The sequence below is a fragment of the Panthera pardus genome, unplaced genomic scaffold (assembly GCF_024362965.1).
Source record: "Panthera pardus isolate Hobbes unplaced genomic scaffold, ASM2436296v1 HiC_scaffold_13, whole genome shotgun sequence".
NCBI classification, from domain to species: domain Eukaryota; kingdom Metazoa; phylum Chordata; class Mammalia; order Carnivora; family Felidae; genus Panthera; species Panthera pardus.
In genome coordinates this window covers 125,881,382-125,908,617 of record NW_026526688.1, presented here as the reverse complement: position 1 = coordinate 125,908,617, position 27,236 = coordinate 125,881,382, and the positions used below count along the sequence as shown (strand labels likewise).

At 37.3% G+C, this 27,236-nt stretch overlaps 1 protein-coding gene across 10 annotated transcripts in view; it reads left to right on the top strand.

The window, feature by feature from the left end:
- BMPR1B (bone morphogenetic protein receptor type 1B) overlaps positions 1–27,236 on the top strand; it is a 422,185-nt gene that overhangs the window by 297,784 nt on the left and 97,165 nt on the right. The window contains exons 1-2 of one of the 10 annotated variants that reach the window (XM_019463869.2): positions 16,941–17,286; positions 18,818–19,013. The exons of 6 other annotated variants lie outside the window; for them this stretch is intronic. In XM_019463869.2, the coding sequence (XP_019319414.1) occupies positions 17,242–17,286; positions 18,818–19,013 (241 nt within the window). In that variant the 5' untranslated portion in view covers positions 16,941–17,241. Of the gene's footprint in view, positions 1–16,938; positions 17,287–18,817; positions 19,014–27,236 lie in introns of those variants that run through there. 3 more of the 10 variants (XM_019463943.2, XM_019463877.2, XM_019463952.2) reach the window with 3 other exon arrangements.

Here is a 27,236-nt window from a genome sequence, read left to right as displayed (position 1 = left end):
AAATCTTACCTGCTTTTTCCTCGGTATGTGATTCTGAGGGGGAAACCCAGCTTGCTTTAGTATTCATATTTCCTTTGAACTGAATGATAAATGCTGAACCATCATGTCAAGCCTATTCTGAAGATGTCTGGAATAACAATAAACCCTTTGTGATGAAACTAGCACAGGGTAGCTATTTACCAAGTTAAACATCATGAACTTACTTATCTATATTCCAGTGTACTTTAACATCAGCTGTCATCAGCTTATATATTGGGAAAACCTGAGTTAAAATAATTACCATAAATAGAATGTACATATTTTCACTTTGTCTTGTACTTTCATTCCCAGACTGCTCATATAATTAAATTGGTAATGAGATGCCTGCTTTATGTGCACATACACATATATTGTCTAGTATGTTCTATGCTTTTTATTAGGGGTGCTAATAATTAATGATCTTTTATCTGTGTATTACTTTTTACTTCATGGTACTTTTTACTGTGTCAGAGAGATTGTCTTGCAGAGACAAACTTTCCACAGTTGGAGAGCCACCAGAGGAAAGGAAAGCACACTATTATTCAAATGAACTAACTTAATGAAGATCATTTCTTCACTGCAGAGGCAATAGGAAAGCAGGGCCAGAAGCATTTACCCCAGGAGGTTATATATAGGATGATTGGAGACATTCCCAAAGACAATGAGGCACTAGCATTTGTTTAAGAGAAAGGCTATTTCCCTCTGAGGGCTCATGCTGGAATTAACTGGTGTCATTTTGAAGGAGGGTTTTGCTAATTGGCATCTCCCAATTGTATATAATGCCAACACCTTTTTCTATTAATTATTTGCCATAAACATAGCTCAGTAAACCAAAACTCCCTGCAAACTGAAAAAGATTTAAGAGGAACTGTTGCAATTTAATTAGTTTCCAAAAGCCCTATGTGAACTATAACAGTTGGTTGGTATTATTTGTATAATGTTTTGTCGTTTGACGTTGGAGGCATTATGTTCATGTATTGTGGTGATGGCCTGCTGAGTAATTGCAAGGTTCATTATACCACCAAGACTGTCAAGGGCATTTATGGATATTCATGTGCAGTGAACCCTTGAACTTGAACTGGTCATTCTTGTCTCCCATGGCTGGAATTGTGTTTACTCTAAATGGCAGGAGAAACTTTAATTATGAAACCATAAAAGAAGCAAAATTACCTAAGTTTTAAAATGGTAAATGGGCTATTAAGAAATGTACCTGCAGTTTTTCCCCTTTGCTGTAAAAATGTTATCTGTACTCTCAAGGAAACTCATCATAATCCTAACCTTTAAAAAAAATTTGAAGACATACTGCTTGGTAGTAAATCTGTGCTTCCAAAATTGTGTTTTTATGTAAAAAGATACTAGATATCCATTATTTCTACTTTAGGAAATCCATTTATAGACCAAATATTAAGAAAAATTGAACTTACTAATACGAAGTTAAAAATATCCAAGCATGGTGCATTGATTTGAAAACTTTTGAAAATATGAAAGAAATTTAAGAAGCAGAATTCAAGAAGTATGCATATAAAGTATACATATATATATTTATCAACATTCATCCATATATACATTAATCAACATTTAACTATGTGTCAGTGCTAAAGTATATAACACTCTCTTTATGAGTGTCCTTCCCCTAGACTTTTTTGATAATAGAAGCATTTTCTTAATGTATCTTGTCTCATAGTACTCAGCACATGGGTCTTGTTCAATGAGGTTTTATTGAACTGAAGAGAGCTGAGACAAAAGATGGCGTATAAGAGGGTTGTAGTTGGAAGTGGAGAGTTATGTCTGGAACATGGAATGCATGGAGAATGGTGGCAAGAGATGGAATTCGAAAATTCAGTGGGGAAGATGCTTCTGTTCCCAGGTGCTTGGATCATACACAGAGGATGTTATGGGGCACTTGCAGGATTTTAAGCAGCTAATCACACTGAGAGCATGGGAGTGGATGGGAATGGGGCAGGAATAAGAAACCAACTCTGATTTGTCCATGCTGGGATATGGTATCCTTGAAGCCTGGTTTGCACAAAGGTCTTATTGTTTTTTAAGGAAAACACAATTCTTACAAGAAACTTTAATTGTGAGAAACTATACACAACACAAAACTTAATTGTTTTAATCATTTTTAAGTGTTACAGTTCAGTAGTTTTAAGTACATTCACATTGTTGGCCAGTCAATCTCTAGACCTCTTTGTCTTTGCAAAGCTGAAACTCATAGTGTGCTGAGGCAGCTATAATAATACAGTAGACTGAATGGCTTCAATAATGGCCATTTATTTTACAGAGTTCAGGAGACCAGGAAGTCCAAGATCTGGGTGCAGGAAGATTTAGTTTCTGGTAAGGGCTCTCTTCCTAACTGGTAGACAGCTGCCTTCTTATTATCCTTACATGGCAGATGAAAAAGAGAACATAAGAGAGCTCACTCTTCTCCTCTTTTTCTCTTCTTGTGAGGCCACTAATCCCATTTTGGAGACCGCACTTTATGGCCTCATGACTTCACCTAAACCTAATTATCTTCCAAAGGCCCCACTTCCAAATGTCATCACATTGGGGGTTATGGCTTCAACATAAGAATATCACAACAATACTTATTTTTTTGTTACTGACTTAATTCATTTAGCATAATGTCTTTATTTTTTTTTTTTATTTTTTATTTTTATTTTTATTTTTATTTTTTTTTAATATATGAAATTTACTGTCAAATTGGTTTCCATACAACACCCAGTGCTCATCCCAAAAGGTGCCCTCCTCAATACCCATCACCCACCCTGCCCTCCCTCCCACCCCCCATCAACCCTCAGTTTGTTCTCAGTTTTTAACAGTCTCTAATGCTTTGGCTCTCTCCCACTCTAACCTCTTTTTTTTTTTTTTTCCTTCCCTCCCCCATGGGTTTCTGTTATGTTTCTCAGGATCCACATAAGAGTGAAACCATATGGTATCTGTCTTTCTCTGTATGGCTTATTTCACTTAGCATCACACTCTCCAGTTCCATCCATGTTGCTACAAAAGGCCATATTTCATTTTTTCTCATTGCCACGTAGTATTCCATTGTGTATATAAACCACAATTTCTTTATCCATTCATCAGTTGATGGACATTTAGGCTCTTTCCATAATTTGGCTATTGTTGAGAGTGCCGCTATAAACATTGGGGTACAGGTGCCCCTATGCATCAGTACTCCTGTATCCCTTGGATAAATGCCTAGCAGTGCTATTGCTGGGTCATAGGGTAGGTCTATTTTTAATTTTCTGAGGAACCTCCACACTGCTTTCCAGAGCGGCTGCACCAATTTGCATTCCCACCAACAGTGCAAGAGGGTTCCTGTTTCTCCACATCCTCTCCAGCATCTATAGTCTCCTGATTTCTTCATTTTGGCCACTCTGACTGGCGTGAGGTGGTATCTGAGTGTGGTTTTGATTTGTATTTCCCTGATAAGGAGCGACGTTGAACATCTTTTCATGTGCCTGTTGGCCATCCGGATGTCTTCTTTAGAGAAGTGTCTATTCATGTTTTCTGCCCATTTCTTCACTGGGTTATTTGTTTTTCGGGTGTGGAGTTTGATGAGCTCTTTATAGATTTTGGATACTAGCCCTTTGTCCGATGTGTCATTTGCAAATATCTTTTCCCATTCCGTTGGTTGCCTTTTAGTTTTGTTGGTTGTTTCCTTTGCTGTGCAGAAGCTTTTTATCTTCATAAGGTCCCAGTAATTCACTTTTGCTTTTAATTCCCTTGCCTTTGGGGATGTGCCGAGTAAGAGATTGCTACGGCTGAGGTCAGAGAGGTCTTTTCCTGCTTTCTCCTCTAAGGTTTTGATGGTTTCCTGTCTCACATTCAGGTCCTTTATCCATTTTGAGTTTATTTTTGTGAATGGTGTGAGAAAGTGGTCTAGTTTCAACCTTCTGCATGTTGCTGTCCAGTTCTCCCAGCACCATTTGTTAAAGAGACTGTCTTTTTTCCATTAGATGTTCTTTCCTGCTTTGTCAAAGATGAGTTGGCCATACGTTTGTGGGTCTAGTTCTGGGGTTTCTATTCTATTCCATTGGTCTATGTGTCTGTTTTTATGCCAATACCATGCTGTCTTGATGATGACAGCTTTGTAGTAGAGGCTAAAGTCTGGGATTGTGATGCCTCCTGCTTTGGTCTTCTTCTTCAAAATTACTTTGGCTATTCGGGGCCTTTTGTGGTTCCATATGAATTTTAGGATTGCTTGTTCTAGTTTCGAGAAGAATGCTGGTGCAATTTTGATTGGGATTGCATTGAATGTGTAGATAGCTTTGGGTAGTATTGACATTTTGACAATATTTATTCTTCCAATCCATGAGCAGGGAATGTCTTTCCATTTCTTTATATCTTCTTCAATTACCTGCATAAGCTTTCTATAGTTTTCAGCATACAGATCTTTTACATCTTTGGTTAGATTTATTCCTAGGTATTTTATGCTTCTTGGTGCAATTGTGAATGGGATCAGTTTCTTCATTTGTCTTTCTGTTGCTTCATTGTTAGTGTATAAGAATGCAACTGATTTCTGCACATTGATTTTGTATCCTGCAACTTTGCTGAATTCATGTATCAGTTCTAGCAGACTTTTGGTGGAGTCTATCGGATTTTCCCTGTATAATATCATGTCATCTGCAAAAAGCGAAAGCTTGACTTCATCTTTGCCAATTTTGATGCCTTTGATTTCCTTTTGTTGTCTGATTGCTGATGCTAGAACTTCCAGCACTATATTAAACAGCAGCGGTGACAGTGGGCATCCCTGTCGTGTTCCTGATCTCAGGGAAAAAGCTCTCAGTTTTTCCCCGTTGAGGATGATGTTAGCTGTGGGCTTTTCATAAATGGCTTTTATGATCTTTAAGTATGTTCCTTCTATCCCGACTTTCCCAAGGGTTTTTATTAAGAACGGGTGCTGGATTTTGTCAAAGGCCTTTTCTGCATCGATTGACAGGATCATATGGTTCTTCTCTTTTTTTTTGTTAATGTGATGTATCACGTTGATCGATTTGCGAATGTTGAACCAGCCCTGCATCCCAGGAATGAATCCCACTTGATCATGGTGGATAATTCTTTTTATATGCTGTTGAATTCGATTTAGCATAATGTCTTTAAGATTCATCCATTTTATAGTATGTATCAGAATTTCCTTCCTATTCAAGGCTGACTAATATTTCATTGTATGTATATACCACATTTTGTTTATGCTTTCATCTTTTGAAGAACATTTGAGTTGCTCCCAGCTGTTGGCTATTGTGAATAATGTTGCTGTGCACATGAGAGTATAAATATTTTTTCAAAACTGTGCTTTCATTCGTATTCTGTGTTTCCCTCTCTGTTAGCCCTCCCCCATCCCCACCTCTGGCTTGTGCTCTCTCTCTCTCTCTCAGATATGAATAAACATAAAAAAAACCAAACAAACAAAAAAAACACTGTGCTTTCAATTCATTTGGACATACACCCAGAAGTAGAATTGCTAGATTACATGGTAATTCTATTTTTAATCTTTTGAGTAGACTTCCTACTGTTTTCCATAGCAGCTGTATCCTTTTACCTTCCCACCAACGGTGCACAAAGTTTCAATTTCTCCACAACCTTGCCAATACTTGATGATGTTGTTGTTTTGGTAGTAGTCATCCAATTGGGTGTGAGATGATATCTTGTTGTGATTTTTATTTGTATTTCCCTAGCGGATAATTGATTTTGAGTGTCTTTTCATGTCTCATTGGCCTTTTGTATATGTTCTTTGAAGAAAGGTCTGTTCATGTCCTTTGTCTATTTCTTAACTGGGTTGTTTGTTTTTGTAGTTGTCTAGTTAAAGCTATTCTTTATATATTCTGGATAATCCCTTATTAGGTATATGATTTGCAAATTTTCTCTCATTTCAGAGATTGCCTTTTCATGTTGTTGATTGAATCCTTTGCATACAAGTTTTAAATTTTGATGTGACCCAATTTATCTCCTTGATTTATTGCCTGTACTTTTGGTGTCATATCCAATAAATCACTACTAAATGCAATAACATAAAGCTTCTTTTCTATGTGTGTTTGTTTGTTTGTAAGAGTTTTATGGTTTTAGTTCTTACATTTAGTTTTTTTATCCATTTTGAGTTCATTGTTGTATATGTTGTAAAGTAAGGGTCATTTTTTAAAAAATGTGGATACCCGGTTTTCTTAACACGATTTGTTGAAATACCGTCCTTTCCCCATCGAATGGTCTTGTCAACCTTGGTGATGATCTATACGTGCTGCTGAAGCAAAGAGAAAGGGGGACCTTTCCACATAGAGATGAGGGAATGACCTAAAAGAATCTTGGGAAGACACTAGAGACCTTCTAAAAGTCATGGAGGAATAGAATGGTGGGACGCTGTCAGATTAAGAGCAAAGAAAGAGGAATCTCATGCACATCCCTCAGCCAGAAAGAACATGCCTGCAATATTTTTGTTTGTTTTTGAAGGATAGCTGAAACGGACAAGAAAGCAGGTGTTAAAAGCATGGACAAAGATAAATGACAGGCACCTTACCTCAAGGAAATGTAACATGTAGTGGGGATGATAGCATGCATAAATGATTCAAATACAGGGGAAAGAATAAATGTCATAGAAGTAATACTGATAAGATGCTGTGGACATTTAGAGGAGAAAACAGTTATTTCTTCTGAGAGGGCCAGTTGGGTCTTGCTGGGTATAGTCATCCAGATTTCTCATTTGAAAGCAACAGAAACCAATTGTGATTCATTTACATAGAAAACACAGTTATTAAGGGGCTCTTTGCTAGTTCATAGCAAATATCGCTCCAGGAAGATATGGGAACCAGGTCTTGAAGAGACACAGCCTAGAACAAGAATTAAAATTTCATCTTAGGATTTATCCTGTAATAAGGACACCATTGCCACCACACCTTAGGGTAGTTGCTGACTTAGGCTGTTCCCATCAGTGCTGGATCTGGATGTTGCCACTAGTACTGGCCGTGTGGCTGCCCCTGCTCCCATCACTGGTCACAGTGAATGCCCTGAGGTCCTTGGCTCCATGTAAAGTTTGGGACAGGTATAGCTATTGAGAGGGCTTCAATCACATACCCGTGTCCTTGCTACAGGATGGGCAAAGAAAGTGAAAATCTGAGTTTTTAAACTTCTGTTTTGGAGAATTCTGCCTCAAACAAATGGGAAGTGCCAATATACAGGAAGTGAGAAGGGGTTAAGGCTAGTTGGCTGCAAAGTATTGTAATATCTGCAGAGTTGAGAGAGGCAAGATTTGCACTGCTGTAGGAGACCTAGTAATAGTTAAACAGGCAGTGGCAGTTGGAAATATGGGGTGGAGGTTCAGAAAAAGATTTAGCTTGGTAGTCAAAGTGGTATTAGCTGAAGCCCTGACATTACAAGGGAACATGTTTGAAGAAGAGATCTTTGGGGAAGAATCATCACCTATATTTGTGGGAACACAAAAGGAAGAAACTTGGATGTATAGGCCCTCATCATGAAAACCAAAAGAAAAGCTTACAGTGAGTTCCTAGTAAATTGTATTTATTCAGTTTACTTCTAACTGAATGAGGCCCTTAAGAAGGGAGTGGCTGCAGTGCTCAGTGTTGCTTAGGATGGAATGAATGAAGGCTAAGAACATTTCTTTGAATTTGTTGATCTTTGAAAGAAGAATTTTATTAGAATGCTGGGGGTAGAATCCAGAGGGCAGCTAGAGATTTACAAGGAAGATGTAACTGGGATGACAATAATTGGTGACATCAAGGGTCAGTTGCTTTCGGAAGAGAAAGGTAGGACTTGTGAAAGGAACTACTTTCAAAAAAAGATTTATTGAACACCTACTACATAGTAACTGTTTTAAATGCTTTGAGTATGGAAGTCAGCAAAATGGACAAAGATCAGTGCCCTTGGGATCTTTATGTTCTGCAGGGAGGAGGGGCACCAGGTTGTTAATGAACATAGTAAATAAGTTAATTATAAGTAGTTAGAAGGTGATAAGTGCTGTGGGGTGAAAAAAAGCAGAGTAAGAAAAATTGACTGGATTTATTAAACTTCACAAGAAACATCTCATTAGAATGGTGGGAAGTGGATGTCCAGTCGCGTCAGGTAGGGTGGTTGTGGTGGTAAATAGAGCAGCAGGGTAGGCTTTGCTGAGCTGAGACTTGAGACAGGTCTAAAAGGAGTTGAAGGAGGATATCTAAGGGAAGAATATTTTAGGCAGACGAATAGGAGATACAAAGCTCTGACCTGGAACACGTGAGGCATGTTGAGGAACAGGATGAGGACACGGGAGAATAGTAGGAAAACAGCCCAATGAGATAATTAGAAGCCAGTTCTTAAAGGAACACTAAGAATTATACACTACTGTAAGGACTTTGTAAGGACATCATAAGCACCTACTCTAGGATTGATAGCTCTTTGATATTTTCTATAGATTACTAAAAAGAGGTAATCTACAGGTTCTTACACAGTTCAGAAAAACTTCAAGCTTACTTCGCACAAGCTATTTCTATTTGTATCAACTTCAGAAAGAGATAACGTAGAAACCCACAAAAAGGGATAATGTTCTATAACCAGTGTAAAGTGAAGCAGGATTTTTTTTTATTCAAGGGGCAGAAGGTAAAGTATCATGAATAATTTTATAACTTTTTTTTTGCCTAAATTCCTAGAGTGATGTAAACATTTGGTGTTGTCAATTTCTGATTATATATATATATATATATATATATATATATATATACCATTTTAACAAAAAATTGAAAATCTTTTTTTTAAACAAGTGTTTCTAAAAGAGTACCTACTTCTTTTGAACTTCCTCTCTCTTCCTTTTTCCTACACATCTTTGGTAGAGGTGCTCATGAGATGTATTGAGGACTTTGAAGTGCTTCCACTATAAACTTTTGGGAGACCTCAGGGTAAAAATGATGGTGACTCTTTGAATCCGATTGGTCCTATTTTTTTTATTAAAATTAAAAAACATTTATTTGAGAGAGAGAGTGTGAGTGAGCATGAATGGGGGAGGGGCAGAGACAGAGAGGGAGATATAGAATCTGAAACAGGCTCCAGGCTCTGAGCTGTCAGCACAGAGCCTGACATGGGGCTCGAACCCAGGAACAGTGAGATCGTGACCTGAGCCGAAGTCGGCTGCTCAACCAACTGAGCCACCCAGGTGCCCTGCTGATTGGTCCTCTTAATGAGCTTTAAGTCATCTGGATAAGCATAAGTTTTGTAATTTTGGTTAAGGTTGAATTTGAATGTTTCATTTGGCATAATCCTTAAGGTAACTCACAATTTGCTCAAATTTTTCACTTTTCAGGATATTTGGTAGTTGCAGACCTAACCACTATAATAAGGGGTGACTATAATAAGACATGTAGAATGAGATGATCAGATGAAAGAATGCCTCTGTAACTAAGGCTTTTTATGTTACACAGGAAGAGTGTTACAATTTCATATATTTCCATTGGACTAGTAGAGAATTGTTTCTGTGTCTAAATATGTCATTGGTTTTATCTTCTATGATCACTAAAGCTCATCCTCTTTACTTCCATAATTTAAGCATCTTCTGTCATGCCATGCACATTTAGTATCCTCTGATTTTGCTGTAATACTCTAGATAGAGCACACAGAAGGAAAGGGTTTCAGTAAGAGTACAGTCTAATTTCACTGTACTGTGACATTTGCTGATAAAACAGTGTCTATACGTGGAGTTTCATTGTATTTATTTATTTTTACAGACTAGTTGTGTGAACATTCACACCAACCCTTTGTCTTATGAAAATTCTCCATGTATGAAGTCTGTTATAAAGGGCTTCCTGAGATTATCAAAAACTGCTGCTTCTCATAAAAAAAATTAAAACACTAAGCAGCTGTGCTTTATATCTGGGGACAGGTGAAGGAAGAGAAGGGAAACACACACACACACACACACACACACGCACACACACGCACACACACAAACACAGTATGTTTCAGGCATCCTTTTGGTATCAACCATCTGTCATTAGGAAAATATTTCAATATACACAGTTGACTTCTGGCTGGTAGAAGAGAGGAAAGGTTTAACATGTCATGAATCTAAACTGAATATCATGGCATTATTTTTTCTTTTATTAAAAATACTTTCACATGCACATAGATTTTAGATGTCACATTAAGTAAGAAATTGGCTTTCTGTAATCTTTGTAGTTTTCCTATCATCAACTTTTTAAAAATCAAGAGCAAAGTCTACTCAGTATGTAAATCCTATACTGGCAACACTATTGTTGAGGTTTTCTATGGAAAAGCTAGTATATGCTAAGTAAAAGCAAACTGTTTTTCTGTTATGAATGTCTTCTCTTTTACTTTAAGAAACTTTTTCTCATTTGATTCCTCCTATACATAGTTAAGTATTTTCCAAAGAGTGGAAAATAGATTTTCTAAGAGCTATCTTCATATGATGTATTCACTTAAGCATAGACTATTCAAGTGTTTAAATAAGAGCTATACTTTAACTCTTTTTATATTTCTTTTAGGTGTATACTAATGTGTACCTTCCTCATTTCTAAAGTATATTCAGAGGGAGTTACGAGGAAACATACACAAAAAAAATTGATGTTATCATTTCTATTTAAAATTTATTTTCCATTTACTTATTTAATATCACTTCAAGTTGGATTTGGATTAATTTAGGGTATAGTTGACTTTAGGATGAAATAAGAGTAATAGTAATCCTTTTTAAGAAATTGATTTTTTATAGTGGCTAGTATGAATTTCAAATAGTTATTTGAGATTTTGATTTTCCGCTCAGGAATGCTTTAGCTCTAGTTTGATAAAGAAGAAAATGTCCTTCAAACACCTTTGGGATAGACCCTTGGGTAAGTCAGGTTGGTAGCTTCCGTGGTTCATGATTTTCATAGTGTGTGACTCTAATTCTGAGGAGTTCACGGTCACAGTCTTAATAATTACATTACTAGGGTGTATCTGTAGTTATTTAAACAGACAACAAAACTCCTTTCTCACATAGTTGCTTATAAATGGGGCAGAGTAGATCTTCTGGAACTGCCTTCTCATGGTGTGAAGAAAATAGCCTCTTTTGTGGAAACAGACTCAGACTCATCTGACAAGGAGAGGACCACATCATGTGGTTCTGGTGACTTCACACATCGACTTTTTCTTTCTGAGGCTGCAGAGTTGCCTCACTCTTATCTCCTGAGGCACAGGGAGCTCAAGGGAAATAAAACGTCCTTCCTTAGTCCCAAGGCACCTCAAGTCATCTTCGTAACATCACTTGTAAAATACGGTTGATAATACATGCGTTGAAGGGCTGCTGCAAGAGTTAAAAAGAATGCCTACAAGACAGTGCTTTAAATTGATGATAATACATCTGTTTTACTTATGATTATAATTATTCTTATCAATAAAGAATATACATGTTCTAAAGGAGAGGTCCATCTCATTGGATCTGAAACTGCTGACCACTAAATATGTTGCTGTGGCTTCCAGACTGTCTGGTGTTCCTTCCTCTGAACTCACGGGTTTGGGATTCAGGGTATCTGATCCTTCTTTTGCTCCAGTGCTCAGAATTTCTGGCAGTTATGTTCCCTGAGTGAATCTCATCAGCCACCGCCGGCCCCCCCGAGCCTCTGAGGCTTCCATCTACTGAATGGACTATTTCTGCCCTAGTCATTTCTTTCAGAGCAAAAACATATGGGTGCTAGCTAGTGAAGTACTGGTGTCTGATCCTATCAAGACTTAGCGAGTTTCAGACCTTTTTGGCTCAGGCACATGCAGTATATATTTATCTGTAAATGGGAACAATATCGCCTACCACACAGGAAGGTAGTGAGGATTAAATGAGTTAATGTATGTTAGGTACATAGTGTAGTGTCTAACAAACTGTAAAAGCTCACCAAGTGGTATGTATTATTATCATCATTCCATATTCCCTCCAGAAATAACTATATTTGTCTTCCCTGAGTTTCTTGAATGCCAGCTCCTGCCAAGACATTTTCCTCCTGTTCAGTTTTAGTTCCTTGTCTGAGATAATCATATTTGATCAGGTGATGAATTACTCTGTAGTGATTCATGTAAAGAATAACCTCATATTCTATGTATCACCTGATTCCTTAATACCAGGGTACAATTTTGACCTTATTAGCCTTTAGTTGAATAATACTGAAACCAGATAATAAACTGGACAGAGTTATGCATATATGGGGTTTTGGAGTCCTGGGGTGGTCTGGAAGTTTGTTTCATTTTGTTTTTATTTTAACTGTAGAAGTTAGCAAATTCACTGCGTTAGTTTTCATTGGTGCTTTAATCATGCAAGTTGCCTTTAGTTCTCTTCTTATTCTTTAATGTTAATTGTTTTTTGAAATTGTGGTTTATATACACAATGGAATACTACTTGGCAATGAGAAGGAATGAAATATGGCCTTTTGTAGCAACGTGGATGGAACTGGAGAGTGTCATGCTAAGTGAAATAAATCATACAGAGAAAGACAGATACCATATGTTTTCACTCTTATGTGGATCCTGAGAAACTTAACAGAAGACCATGGGGGAGGGGAAGGGAAAAAAAGGGAGGGAGGCAAACCATAAGAGACTCTTAAAAACTGAGAACAAACTGAGGGTTGATGGGGGGTGGGAGGGAGGGGAAAGTGGGTGATGGGCATTAAGGAGGGCACCTGTTGGGATGAGCACTGGGTGTTGTATGGAATCCAATTTGACAATAAATTTCATATGAAAAAATGTTAATTGCTTTTTGTGTCTAGTCTTCTTATTTTGTATGCAGGCTGCGCATATCCTCGTTATATTCATGGTCTGACATGAGCTTTTAAAAAGAACTCTGCAATCACTAAGTAAATGATATTGTCATAGATTTAAGATATCATTCTATTCTAAAATTCCACAAAGCATTTTGCTTTGATGGGTTTGGTTGTACTGATGGTCAAATTATACCCTTCAAGTACACAGTGTAACAGTGTTTTAGGAGAATCCAGTTGGGGACTTAGTTGTTCTTTTTCAAAAGCCATCTCAAATCCCCTTAATGAGCTGTTGGGAGTGGCAAGAATAAAAGACCATCAACTGAAAGCTTGTATCAGAAGATATTGTCATGTCTATCATGTAATATTGGGGCTCTAGCCTGTTAATAATCATATTTGTATTAGGTGAAAAATGGTTTGTGTTGTTGATTAGTGCTTAAATTATATTAAGATATGTTCAGAGTATTTTGTAGCAATGTGTTTCCTCTACTACCTTTATAAATGCCTCAAAAAGGTACCTTTTATATATGATTGTCATAAAAAGTTATATTTTTAATTTTTGAAATATATCCTTAATGAACAATTATTTCAGGAAAAAAAATAGCAGCTTGCTAAAGCCATCGAAACCTGGATTATAACAAAAGTTTTGAAATTTTAAAGCCGGAGGGAGATCTAGTTGTCTCTTTATACTTGTGTGTGAATTTTTTTGTTGCTAGTGGTAACTCTAGAGAATTTTTTTTTCGAACAGCACCCTTTTAATAACAATGGTCTCCCCAAATATACTGTGGCATAGCTTTAAACTTTATTAAGTCTGTCTTGCAATCCCCTTCCTCTCCCTGAGTAAATGGAAGAAAAGTTTGGCAGGCTCCATGCTGTGCACTTGATTGATGTCCAGAACATCTGAAGGACTTTTGTGTCCTGCCTGCTCTCCATGAGTGCATAATGTGTGAATACTTAAAGAAGGTCAGCCCTTATCACATGTAATCTAGGCCTGAAAGCAGATCAACAGTGACAGTCATATCCCGTAAGTAAGAACACAAATCATCCTCTACATGCTTTAGACAAGTTGTGGGATATTTTTTCTCTCTTTTTACCCCTTCCCACTCACGGGGGACCTTGGCAGAGCAATGAAAGCAGAGAGAAGACGTGCTCAGAATAATGTGTCACTTGTTGGAGGGAGGAAGGGATTGTTTATTTGTAATGATGTGCTGGTCTTTCACTGTGCAGCTGAAGGGAGCTTCGGGTTGTTGATAACCAGCGATGTGGAATGTGCACAGGAGAACAGGGTGGGGAGGCAGGCAGCCTGAAAGCGGCCGAAGTTGTGGTCTTTATAAACCCCGGAGTCAGGAGAAATGTTTTTGTACACTTGGGTTCTATTGTCCACGTTTTCCCCCATAATGGAGTCACTTTTTATACCATTGTGTGAATGTATCACACAATGTGCGAATGTGCTGAAAATCAGAGTAGTAAGATGCTTTAGCCAGTACAGTTCTGAGTGTACTTTTCTCGTTTGGGTACAACTAGTACAAAAGTTTAAAACATGTTTTCAGGCAAAACTCACTGGAATGGTAGGGACCTAAATTGCTATAGCTTACAAAAGGAAGAAGGAAATAGCTTGTTTTTATGTGCCTGTGTGTTTGAACAGAAGTTTAATTAAAAAGTTAATGTCCTTCCAAACAGTATTAGCAGGGATATTCAAATAATAAAGAAAATAACACTCACCTTATTGTTCTCATCAGGAATAATGAGGATATTGTTACATTTTCTTAGATACAAAGGAATGTATTTTTCATCGTATCACTGAAATCTTTACTCGTTTCTTTGGAAATGTAATCAGCCGCAAGGAGCAGTTGTAGCCAGTACACATAATGGAAAAATAAACTGTGAAGATACCTCCTCCAGAAATGAAGGCATGGCTTCCCGTGTATAGAGGACAGAAATCACAATATGAGATATGAGGCCCTTCCCACCTCTGCCATCTACTTTTCCATCCTAACGTCTCTGTTCTCCAGGCGTTTCCAGGTTCCCATGTTCTCTGCAAACACTGCTCTTTTTCTTACTCGTGAGTCTCTGTACTGCCCTTTCTCTTTGCTTAGGATTCCTTTGCCCTCCCTTCACTCAGTGAATTCCTACTTCTCTTTGAAGACCTCGTTCGAATGCCTCTCCCCCACAAGTTCAGTCCCCACCCCTGGTCAGAATTCATCTTTGTCCACTGTACTTTCCGTGTTCCTGCAGTTCCCCAGGCGGTTACTGTACTGCATTGTCATTATTTAATTGTATGTTTGTCCTCAACCTACAGGGTCAGTTGTGTCCTGAAGGCAGGTACTGTCTTTTAAGAAATGTTCTTATATCCCATTTACTAGATCCACTTCCCCAAATTCAGTTCAAAACTGTTTATATACATAAAAATCAGGAGGTTTGGGTAGTTTCTATGTAAAAATAAGTCACAAATTGAAACTGTTAGAATAGTAATCTCAAAATTTAAAATGAATTCATATACCTCTGCTGCAATTGTATGAATAGTCAATGAATTAAGTAAAAGTAAATTGACTAAAAACTTGCCTTTGCAGATATAATTTGAATTTTTAAAACCAGATTTAACATGAGACATATTTTGTATTTTTGTTTTAAGGGAGCACAGTGTTTATGATGAGAACAGTTTGGCAAAATGTTACGTTAAATAACGTTGTTAACAGGGATTTTTTTTTTGTCAGGAGGCAGGGGAGTGATTAGTGAGTTTTTTGGAAATTGACCACTTTCTGATATCCTCTTATGTTCTGGGCACCGTATTCAGTAACTAATATTCATTTACTTGTCTAATTTATATAACAGTCTTAAGTCAGGTAATGACCAAACTGTAGAAGAGAGTTTGCATGATTTGGCCACGGTTATACAGATTGCACAACTAGGGTGTCTACATCACAGCACAGGCTCCATGAATCTAGAAAGGGTGGGTCTGTTTAAGAATTGTACAGTTGAGGGGCATCTGGGTGGCTCAGTTAAGCGTCCAACTCTCGATTTCGGCTCAGGTCACGATCTCACATTTGTGCCCCGTGTTGGGCTCTGTGCTGATAGTACACAGCCTGCTTGGGATTCTCTCTTTCCCTCTCTCTCTGCCTCTCCTCTGCTCACTCACTCTCTCAAAAATAAATAAATAAACTTAAACAAAAGAATTCTACAGTTGACAGCAGTGCAAATTGTACTCATGTGGGTAGTCCTCCTTTTCTCTTTCCTTGGTCTTCTCTCGGGTATAGATCTTCAAATTGATACCTTTCTTTTAGCATTCTCTCAGAGAGCTTTCTTTGAAACCTCCTTGGGTGTATACTGTATGTGAGTGGGTTAAGTCATATGCAAGTCTGGGTGGTTTCCCTAAACCAGATTTCTGATCTACGTTATAAGAGTTTCATTAGATCTTTTGAGCCGGGTTGCCTGGAACCTAATTATGCATTTTATAAAACATGCAGCCAGCGTATATTAAACAATAAAGGCAAACTGGAGAGAATTAAGAGGGATACATTTTGAATTTCTTAATATTATCAATGGAAGGAAGAAATCTGTATTTCCACAAGGTTTGACTAAATAGAAACCTCTCCTCACACTTCTCATTTTCACTTCTCACAAAGTTGGAAATTCAGGTTCGGAGACTCATCCTATAGGCTGAAATTTTACACTTTTTTTTTTTACTTCATCAAGCCAGTCACTGTTCAAAAAGCCTTTAGTTATTTATGTAATATATAGTCTAAACTCCATAATCTACGTTCAGAGTCCTGCACAGTCCGGTTCCACTCTGTCTAGGTTTCTCTCCAGCCATTTGCTAATAGGAACTGTCTGCGCCAGTAGGATTTTTCTTCTCATGCTATTACACAAATGAAATATTTAATCCTACCTCTAATCCTTGCTCATATAATTTCTTCCTTTCCGTCTCCTCTGTTGCTATATAAATTCAATTCTTATTTCAGCGTCCAGCTCTCCCTTCAGTTTTTGGCCCAGTCTAATCCATGCCTTACCCTGATTTTCCATCTTTATTCCATTTGAGGACACTTCTTCTTAAAATATGCTACCCTTTTTACGGTTCTCTATTATATAGGTTGCTTTTTTTTTGTCGCATTGTAAACTTCCTGAGTACATTGATTTCAGCGAGCACATACCATAGAGTAAGAAATGGTCGCTGATATGAATTGTTTGAACTGAATTAGGATTCTAAGGTGAGAGCTCTCTCTTTAGGCTTGGAACCATTTTTGGACGCTCATATTGGGGAAATGGAGTGGCAGTGGGAGCTGTCCCACATTTCAGCCATTCGCCCGTCCTCCCAAAGCTCAAGGCTGGGTTCCAAGTTGGCGGTGGAACCATGTTGTGATGTGGCTCTGAGCCGAATAGCAAAGGTTTGAGCAAGAGATTCTGTTGCTTGATTTTTGTCTTCTTTTCCCACATATTACTCTCTGCTCCTGATCACTCCTGTTCATTTTAGTATGCCTCAGTCTCCCTTCTTCGCTCCAAGGGATGTGGATAAATGATACTGAAAGACTACTACCCTCGACTTACAGTTTCCTGGCACGTAAGTTGCATGGTTTCTGTGAAATGCAGAATGTGTAGTTTCTTAAATTTAGGATATCCCAAGGTTACATATATGGTTAAAAGTACTATATTTCTGTTATGTTTTATTTCTCGAAAGTGCGCATTGAAGGTGTTGGATTGATAGTAGTATTTGTAAATTCATAAAAGAGCAGTTGTTGGTTTTCCGAACTAGAGAATAGATTTGAATGGCACCTAGAAAGCTAGTGCTGGGACGTACTCCTGTGTGTAGAGGGCTGCGGTGTCTCTTAAAAATGAGAAGATAGAGATTTTTTTCCAAGAAAATAATTCTTAAAATACCAAGTAAACACATTCTGATGATGTCTGAGATATAAGCATTGACATATGTCTCGATTGGGGTGCCTGGGTAACTCAGTCCGTTAAGCTTCTGACTTCGGTTTGGGTCATGATCTCATGGTTCGTGAGTTCAAGCCCCGAATCGGGCTCTGTGCTGCCAGCTCAGAGCCTGGAGCCTGCTCCAGATTCTGTGTCTCCCTCTCTCTTTCTGCCCCTCCCCTGCTCACACTCTGTCTTTGTCTCTGTCTCTGTCTCTGTCTCTGTCTCTGTCTCTCTCAAAAATAAGTAAACATTAAAAAAATAAAAAAAGAAATGTGTCTGTTTTCATAATCATAAATTCTTTATCATGTAATGGGATAAATGGGATTTAATAACTACTTCTGTTTGTATCTATGGTGACATTGTATTTTCTACACATACTGTCCATTCATTTGTATTTCTTGCTGTTCTTTCAGTGTTGACAGTTCCCAGAGTCAGAGAAAACAAAATGGCCTTTAAAACAGTTTTAGTGTTAAAAGGTCACTCAAAGTGTCATCGAAGGTGAAATTTTACAAACTGTTCATAGTTGACGATGAGACACAATTATAGTTAAAATCTTAAAACAAATAACTCACGTTAATAAGATCGGTTAGGTTCACAGTACTTTTTTCCTACATAGGAAACGTCAAAGTATAGTCATTAAAAGTAGCTGATTAATGAATAGCTTAACTGAAGTATTTTAACTTGAAATATTCACTAAAGATACTCTTCACATGGGACGCTTTTTTCGTACCTGTGCCCTTGATTCAAAGCCATCTGCTTCATCCTTTTAAACAGCCAGGTGAGCAAACTGCCATACGTGTGTTGCAATATCTGTATCATTTCACCAAAGAAAACATTTTTCCCCCCGTGTTTCTGCAATTCCCAGTTAACACTGTAAGCAAGACAAACAGCCTTGACACAAGAAATACACTATTTCATGACAGCAAAGTCTAGATGTGTGTTGCTTTGCAGTCCCGTCCTAACTGCCTGCGAGACCTGGGGGGCTCTGGTGCGGCCAGCGCAGAGCAGATCCCCCGCATGTGCGGGCAGCCGGGTGGGGCTCCTTTCTTAAGAAAACAAGCCAGCTCAGGGTCCCTCACTGCCCTTTGTTGTCCTCCCCACAAGGTGATCAGTTGAAGTCTCTGTGGTGACAGAACCAGTTTGTAACAGGCTTGTCTTTCACGGTCCTGTCTCAGGCTTGCTGGCAGGCTTGCCGAAGCTCTGACAAGAGTGGCAGCAGAGAAGCCTCCGTGAAAGGAGCGAAGGCAAGAAACAGGAGGCTGAAACAGGCGGGTCACATTTACTGCTCTCCTGCTGCAGTGGGTTGGCTGGAAGAACTAAACTGGCAGCTTCACATTTTCTTGCTCATTCTTCTGTCTATGCACACGAGGGGTAAGAAGATCAGTGCCCCACGGTACAGTGCAGACAGGGGGCTGCGTTAATGTCAGGTTTTGTGGCTTTTATCACAGAAGGGAAAGTTTAGGGCAGAAGTGGCTAAACATTCCCAGTCCCCATCCTCCAACTGCTCTGTAATTTTACTACTTTTTCTGTCTGGGCAAAAGCTCTCTAGATAGTGTATTAGGAGGCTTTTAAAGGCATTCAAAGTTTCTGTTTTCTCTAGTAATTAAGAATGAAATCCAGTCCAGTTTGGAACTTTGAATATGAAGTTGATTGTCAACATACTGAGGCAGTTTATATGTGAAGAATTTAAGAAAATGATTCCAGTAAACTTTGTTTTGTTCATTTTAATTTGGATGCTGTTAGATTTTTATAGGTTTAGCTAATTAACTTTGAAGTTCATTACAACTTTTATGTAGAAGCATTGAGTAAATCTCTGGGTTTATAATAGCAATAGTTATAAATTGTGACTATGTCAGATGTTTATCCACATTGAAGAACGGGGGCTTGCTCAGTGATTATTTTGTGGAGAATTATTCCTGTATGAAGTTGACCAAAGGATGGCAATTTTTAAACGTTACTTAAAAGAATTGAAACAAAAGAGTGGTTATAAAAGTAGATGAACTGTTTTCAAGACAGAGGAAAGGTAACGTAATGAAACAACTGTCTGTGATAGTGATTTGCAATGAGGGAGTCATGAGGTGGGAAATGAGGAGAAAGTGGCTATCGAATATGAAGCCAGGCGACAAAGGGAATATGTATGAGATGGAAATGCATTTACAGTTCAACCTCACGTCCTTGTGAATGCATTTTATGGAGCCAGTTTGGCAATACTATTTATTGGAGAAGTATGTATTATCAATTGGCATGTGCTTTTCATTGGCGTTTATACGACTGGTGTTTTCATGATCTCAAATATTCCATGGCACTATGAAAATATTATATGCTGTGTCGGCTCTATGAAAAAAAGCTTTTAATTTCTGGATAAGTGTAATCCCAAGGAGTTTTATGTATTGCTGTGAAGGAACAGTAGGTAGTTCACTTGCCAGATTTGTTAATTTATTTTCTGAAAATTGTTATAATATGGCACCTTCCAGAAAGGAATAGAAAAGCCCCAGGGACACTGTTTCTTAAGAATGTTTCAGGAAGCTCAAGGTATGATACTTGTGAGGTGAAATTCTTATTCCTTTATTCAATCTACTACTATCTCTTGATTGCCTGAGGGTAATTTTTCACTATCTTTTTGCATTTTCCTTGAAAAATGTGAATACCTTAATGCATTATTGGCTTATGTCAATAAAAAGCAGAGGCCATATGCTACAGTGTGAATTTTTGAATCATAAATACTAGGCTTAGAATACATCTTAAAATAATACTGTATAACTGTCTTACTTTTCTTGTGAGGGGATTGAAGCCCAGGGACATTCCTTGCCTTCCTCTAGGTAACAGAGTCTTTTAAATTCTCTATGCACAGCTCTTTTGTGTGTGTGTGTGTGTGTGTGTGTGTGTGTGTGTGTGTCTGTGTGTGCGCACTTCTACTGATTTCTTCTACAGCACAGTGGTTAAGAATATTAACTCTGCACTCAGAATGTCTGTGTTTGTATCTTAGCTCTGCCACTCAAATGAGGTATCTTATTAGTACCTCAGTTTTCTCAACTGTAAAATGGGGATAAGAGTAATACTTACCATAGGGTTGATTTGGTTACTAAATGAGTAAGTACATGTAAAGCACTTAGAACAGTGTCTGTAATACCTAATATTTTGGGAGTATCTGTTATTATTCATATTATAATAATAGTTTATGTAGGAATAGGGGACAACCAAGCTGGAAATGTAAATTGAGACATGATCTAAAAAGAATCTGATAACCCATCTTAGTGTAATTAACATACTAAACCCCAATTTGTATTCCCGCCTTTGTCACCAATGAACTTTTAATTTTTTTAAAAGGAATTTCTCTACCTGTAACATTTGATAACAGTTTTACAAACAATAAGCTTCATGGTTTTTATGATTTTGCTCCAATGAAGAAAGAATGTGCTACAGACAGGGACTATTAGTTCAACCAAGAGTAAGCAACTTTGACTATCCAAGTTAAATATTCATTGATGGCTTGTAATGCCTTATGATCATTAATTGTGCATGTCCTTCAGTGGGAATGATGATCACAAAATTGGTAAACACAAAATACAGACAAATGAAGTGGTCATGATTCTTAAATGAATGACAAAGCCAAAGTTACTGTTCTGAGACCTTAAATTCTTGTTAAAAATAAATGTATTTCAAAATGACAACTTGAGACTTTTGGAGAATGTGAGCTACTGGCTACTAAAAACATTTTGTTAATTAAACATACGGAAACGTGAAAGTTTTTTGTGGAAGGAATATGTACAGTACTCCAGTTCTACCATAAATGGAACAAAGCTCTGTAGAGTCACAGTAGGCGGAAAGGAGAATTCTTCTTACTGGACCAGAGTAGCTAGTGTAACTCATCAGCCGAAATCTTATCATTGCTTAAATCTTATCTGAATGTTTTAACTTGAGGAGACACAGGCTTGAGAAAAAGGGAAACAAAAGTACATCTTGGTAGAAGTTTTGAACTTTGTGTTTTTTATATTGGCATGTTGTGATTGCTTTAGGAATGGATTTTTTAAAGCTAGGATCATGAATGTAGAATTGTCTTTTTTTCTAAAAGTGCAGTTATCACCTGTAGTGGTAAAAGTCAGCAGTGTTCACTTCTGGTTGAAATGTTTTATTTTGAGGATTGCACTGTCTATCCCAACCTGCCCCTTTATTTTCAAAACACAGGAGAAAATCACAGGCAATTGTAATGAACGCAGTGCAATGTGTCATTTTGGTCACTACTACTCTTTTTAAGTTCTGCCAAAGGAATTTAGTGAGGTTATAAACGTGATAAATTGACCTTAAAAACTAAAGGACTCTTTGTGTTTATTTTTCTAACACATTGGTGGCAACAGTGTGCCTTTCCTGATGTGGATGGGTCTCATGTTCTGGCATTAAAAAAGGTGAGATTTTTATTTAGCTTCCTGTTATGTATGTGAACATTTCTACGTGTCCCCCTCCCCCCTTCATAAAATCATGGTAATAGATTATTATAGCAGTTAGGTTAAAATCAAAATTGGCAGCCAACTTTTTGTCTTTAGGAGTAATTCTACATCAATAATGAGTTACAGGAAAAAAAGGTGAGATAGGAAGGTAGTAATCAGTTGGTTTTGAATACGGGAAAATCCCCAAACCTAGTGCACAGAAATAAGTCCCAGTCTTCACGGCTCCTATGGCTTTATATAACCAGATTTTACATTCTGCCTTTTCATTGCCAGGTCATTTTCCGTAGGTTTCCTATTATAATATTTACATTTGATCTGGTTGGCATTAACTTAAAATAAAAAAAAAATTATGTTATTAAGTATTTGAACCAAACTTAAGGCACGTAGAGAATACAGTAATGGGAGGCTAACAAACATGGCTGTGAATGTGCGGTTTAAAAATTAGAATGGTAATATTACTGTAGGGCATCAATTTTTGGTAATATTTTTAAGTGAAAAATGATCCTTGTTACCATATGGCAAAATACAGTGAAAATCTGAACTGTTAGACCAACACAGCTGTTAAATGCATCAATGTGGGTCTGTGTTTAAAATGTTTTCTACTACAGCTATTATGCAGCACGTCCAACAATTAATCTCAGGCTATTAATCGGCAGTAACTGCAAGTGGTGAGCATCACAGATGTAAGAAATTTGATCTCTGTAACTTACCTGGAGGAAAGTGGCTAAACTACAGTTCTCAACTGAAATTCTGCAGAGTATATTGGATAATAGATATTCACACAGCTATTGAGTGTAAACTCAAATCCTTTGGCTTTACCTTTGTTATGGGAATTTATACTCACCAGTGGTGGCAACCATATGCATAGGTAAGTCTTGGGTGTGTGTATATAATTTTAATTTTTAACTTGCAAATACATGAAGGCTTCTGGAAGAATAATAGTATTAGATCAGAGATCAGAGTAACTCAAATTAGATGGGGTTTTTTTTTGTTTTTGTTTTTTTTGTCTCTATAAGCCAGTTGACTCTGAAATGACACTTTTTTTTTCTGAAATAACATTTTACAAATCTTTTATTGTCTTAGAACTGCCAGGAGATATATATATAATATATATATATATTATATATATATATTATATATATTATATATATATGACACATATATAATATATATGACATATATTATATATATATAATGGGATATATATAACATATATATGGGATATATAATATATATATGGGATATATATAATATATATGACATATATATATAATGGGATATATATAACATATATATGGGATATATTACATATATATGGGATATATAATATATATGGGATATATAAAATATATAGATATATATATTTAAATTTATTTATTTTGAGAGAGGGTGAGAGAGCACGCACAAGTGGGGGAGGGGCAGAGAGGAAGAGAGAATCCCAAGCAGGCTCCTTCCTGTCAGAGCAGAGTTTGACATGGGGCTTAATCCCATGAACCCTGAGATGATGACCTGAGCTGAAATCAAGAGTCAGACACTTAACCAATTGAGCCATTCAGGTGTCCCATGAATGTGTTTTTTGTCCCCTAATTTTACAAATGCAGATCTAATTTTACAATCCATGCAGGACATTGGGAAAATCCTTAAATAAGAGAAAGTATATTGACAATTGAATTATAGGAAAATTATCCTTATCAGTTAAATTGCCTATCAAGCTTTCTTTTGCAACATTTTAGGTTCAGACAAACTCTTAGGGTCTTGATTATTATACTTTTTTCCATTTGTAAAGTAGTTACTTTTCCCATTTTGGTGGATTTTTTTGTGGAAATGTTAACATTAAAATACCTAAAGGAAATTTTGTGACTGTTCACTCAGGATAACCTTAGTCTTGTTTTTAGATCCTGCCATTTTTTTTCTAATATTACAGAAGCTGTGGCTTTTGGATTAACTAATTTCTCTGCTTTATGTCATCTCTGTCACATTCCTTCAGTAATTAGTTAATTTTTCATATAAAATCATGTTATTAGCACTGATATTTGGGTCACAAAGAACGGAAACTTAAGTAGAGAAGTTGAGTGGAGATACAGAGAAAAGCTAAGGCAAACACAGGCCTCGTGGGACCCAGAGTCCATGAGGGTCTGAGCCTCTATTCATCTGTGACTGAGGTGGTCTCATGGACATTTACCTTCTTCTTTCCTCTGTGTGTCTCTTTCCTTCTTTCTGTTTAGAATTCTTCCATGGTGACGTCTTGCGTTTAGGGTGAAGACCAGATCTTTACATAGCTGGCAAGACTTGGTATCAGTGGGCCCCTGACTCCCAGCTCATCTCCCTAGTCATTGGCCACCATCTTAACACTGTCCCAATCATCCAAACCTTTCATCTTTGCAGGTGCTTCACATAGAGTTTTTCCACAACCTGGAAAGTTCTTTGCTTCTCTGCTCTGCTTATCCATTCTCTTAAATGCCATTAAGGTTTCCTTAGCAATCCAAAATAGATGAGAGCTCCTTGATATAACCCCTCATTGTAAATTTTATTTTTCCTTTACAGTACATATCATGACTTATTACATGTCACTCTCCTGCTGGAAGCTCCATTTCTGGGAGGAAAAAGCTATGCCCTTTTTATTTGTTGCTGTGTTTCCAGTGCATAGCACAATGCTTAGCACATAGAGGGTACCACTGTCCTAGGTATACTCATTGTTTTGCACATGACCCTAAATGGTGTCCTTGATATTCCAAGGCCTTTTTGTTGTTGTTGAGTTCTGTAGAGTTAACTAGCTGATCAATGTTTCACTGTCTCTTATTTCCAGTTTCTTTTTGGAGAGACAATTTGATTGGCAGCTGATCCTTGCAGTAATCAAATGTAACCCAGCTGGGGTGTGTGTAGCAATACCAAGATGGGCACCAGACAACAGACCCAGACCCAGACCCTGCTTCCAACAGAGCAGGAGAAGTTTTTCTAGAAGAAGTTTTAGATTAGTTTGACAATCAAAAACAGTTAATATAGCTGCTACTGTCATTTTTAATAGAATAGTGCTTTTTCGCTTATAAGGAATTCCTGTTGGCTACTAAATGGATTAGCTGTATGTTTAGAAAAATTATAAGAAACACTGTATAGTGGGGCGCCTGGGTGGCTCAGTTGGGTAAGTGTCTGACTTCAGCTCAGGTCACAGTCTCACCATTGGTGAGTTCAAGTCCCGTGTCGGGCTCTGTGCTGACAGCTCGGAGCCTGGAGCCTGCTTCGGATTCTGTGTCTCCCTCTCGCCCTCCTCCTCCCCCACTCATACTCTGTCTCTCTCTCAAAAATAAATGAATATTTAAAAAAGCATATTAAAAAAAAGAAACACCTTAATATTTTCATATGAACTTTGGTATCCAGGAAATGGTACTACCAAAAATAATGATCATATATTTCTGTAGTTTTTACAGAATTATTTTAACAGTAAATGAAGGGGTATAACATTTTTATTTTTGCTCTTTAAAAAAAAGATGCCATAGAAAATTTAAGATACAGGTGGTGGCAAAAATAATACATAAAACAAGTAGTGTAATCACTTGGAAGACTAGTTCTGTCAGATTGTTATATATAATTTTCACTCCTTTATTGAAAAAGGTACTTGGTAAACCTTATGTCTCACAAAGAACCTCTTGTAAATTTTGCATAATGATCCCTAAACAGACCACAAATTGTAGGCTAGTGGTATACAGTTTTTTTTTGTTCAGATTCTGAGAATTTAGTGTCTGAAATTATGCTTTTGATCCCATCTGGTGTCTAAAGGAAAATTGACATACATATCTAATTCATGAGGTTTTTCTAAACCTCACAAGTACATGCAGAAAACTGACTTTGGTTCATAGATTTTTGGTTCATAGTATCCTGTAGTACATAATGTCCTATATTTATGTTGGTATCTTCACAATTTTAACGGGGGTTTTACATATAAGGAAACAGTGACTTACGTCACCTGTGTATCATCTACGGATCTTCTGTGATGTGGGAACTTCATTGATGAGATACCAGTTGAGTGGGAGACAATTTAATATAACAAGGCATCTTACGTTCCTTCATTCCTTCAAATATAAGCTATGCCAAGGCCAATAGCAATGGAGCTTCAGAAAATCTGGGGCCAAGTTTGTTTTGCAAACTCGGCATGAAATTATCCTTCTGTTACTATGTTTGTAGAAATATTCATCATCAAACTATGTCTTTGCTGAAGTGTTTAGCTTTATTTTGCTTTCTCTCTAAAGAAAACTAAGACAATATTTTTCTCACTATGAAAAAATAATGACTTGCCAGTTGTAACTGCGTATCATTTTAACAATCATGCACTTTCTTATGGAGCTAAATCCCCACAGCATGTTTGTCTTGGTTAGAGTTAATAAGCTCAATTGAGTATTGTTTTCACATTCCGTTTGCAAAGTCTTTTTTATGTTTCTATTTTGAAAAAGAAAAAAAAGGTTAATGTTGTAAAAGTAATATGCTGTATTTACCCTTGAACCATTAGCCCATTTGAGTGAGGGCATGTGCAGCGGCTCATTGGAGGAATATTTGAGCGGCTCTCTGAGTTTAATTTCAGCTCTGACATCAGCCGAAGCTATTGAGACCTGTGCAGTGGCCTGGAAAACAACAACAACAAAGAGTTCCGTGTGACATGGTAACAGAGGAAGGGTGGGTGCCACTTAATTGAGGCTGCTCAACAAATTGCCTTTTTACTTCCACACACACACACACACACACGCACGCACACATATGTTTCTTATATGTATGTTTTCATAGGATTATTACAGTTTATTGAAATCAGAGAATATCACTAAATATTTCCTACTTAATTTCCTATGCCCTGAGTGAAAACGTGTTCAAACTGGGGAGTAGTGGGTCTAAAGGAAAAGGACCCTTGTGCTAAATCATGTGATTTCACAGACACATGACATTCTTCCAGTAGGCATTTCTGGAGATTGTTTTTGGCGTGGATTTTATGAACATAATACTAACAGTTTATTCATAACATGCATTTTAGTAGCTATTATGAATATTATTAATCTACCCTACTTAACCTCTTCCATTGAAAAATATAATTTTCTGTCTTTTATTGTTCCACGGACTTAATGACAAACATCTTGCAAATTAGATTTTCATATATTTCATCTCTTTC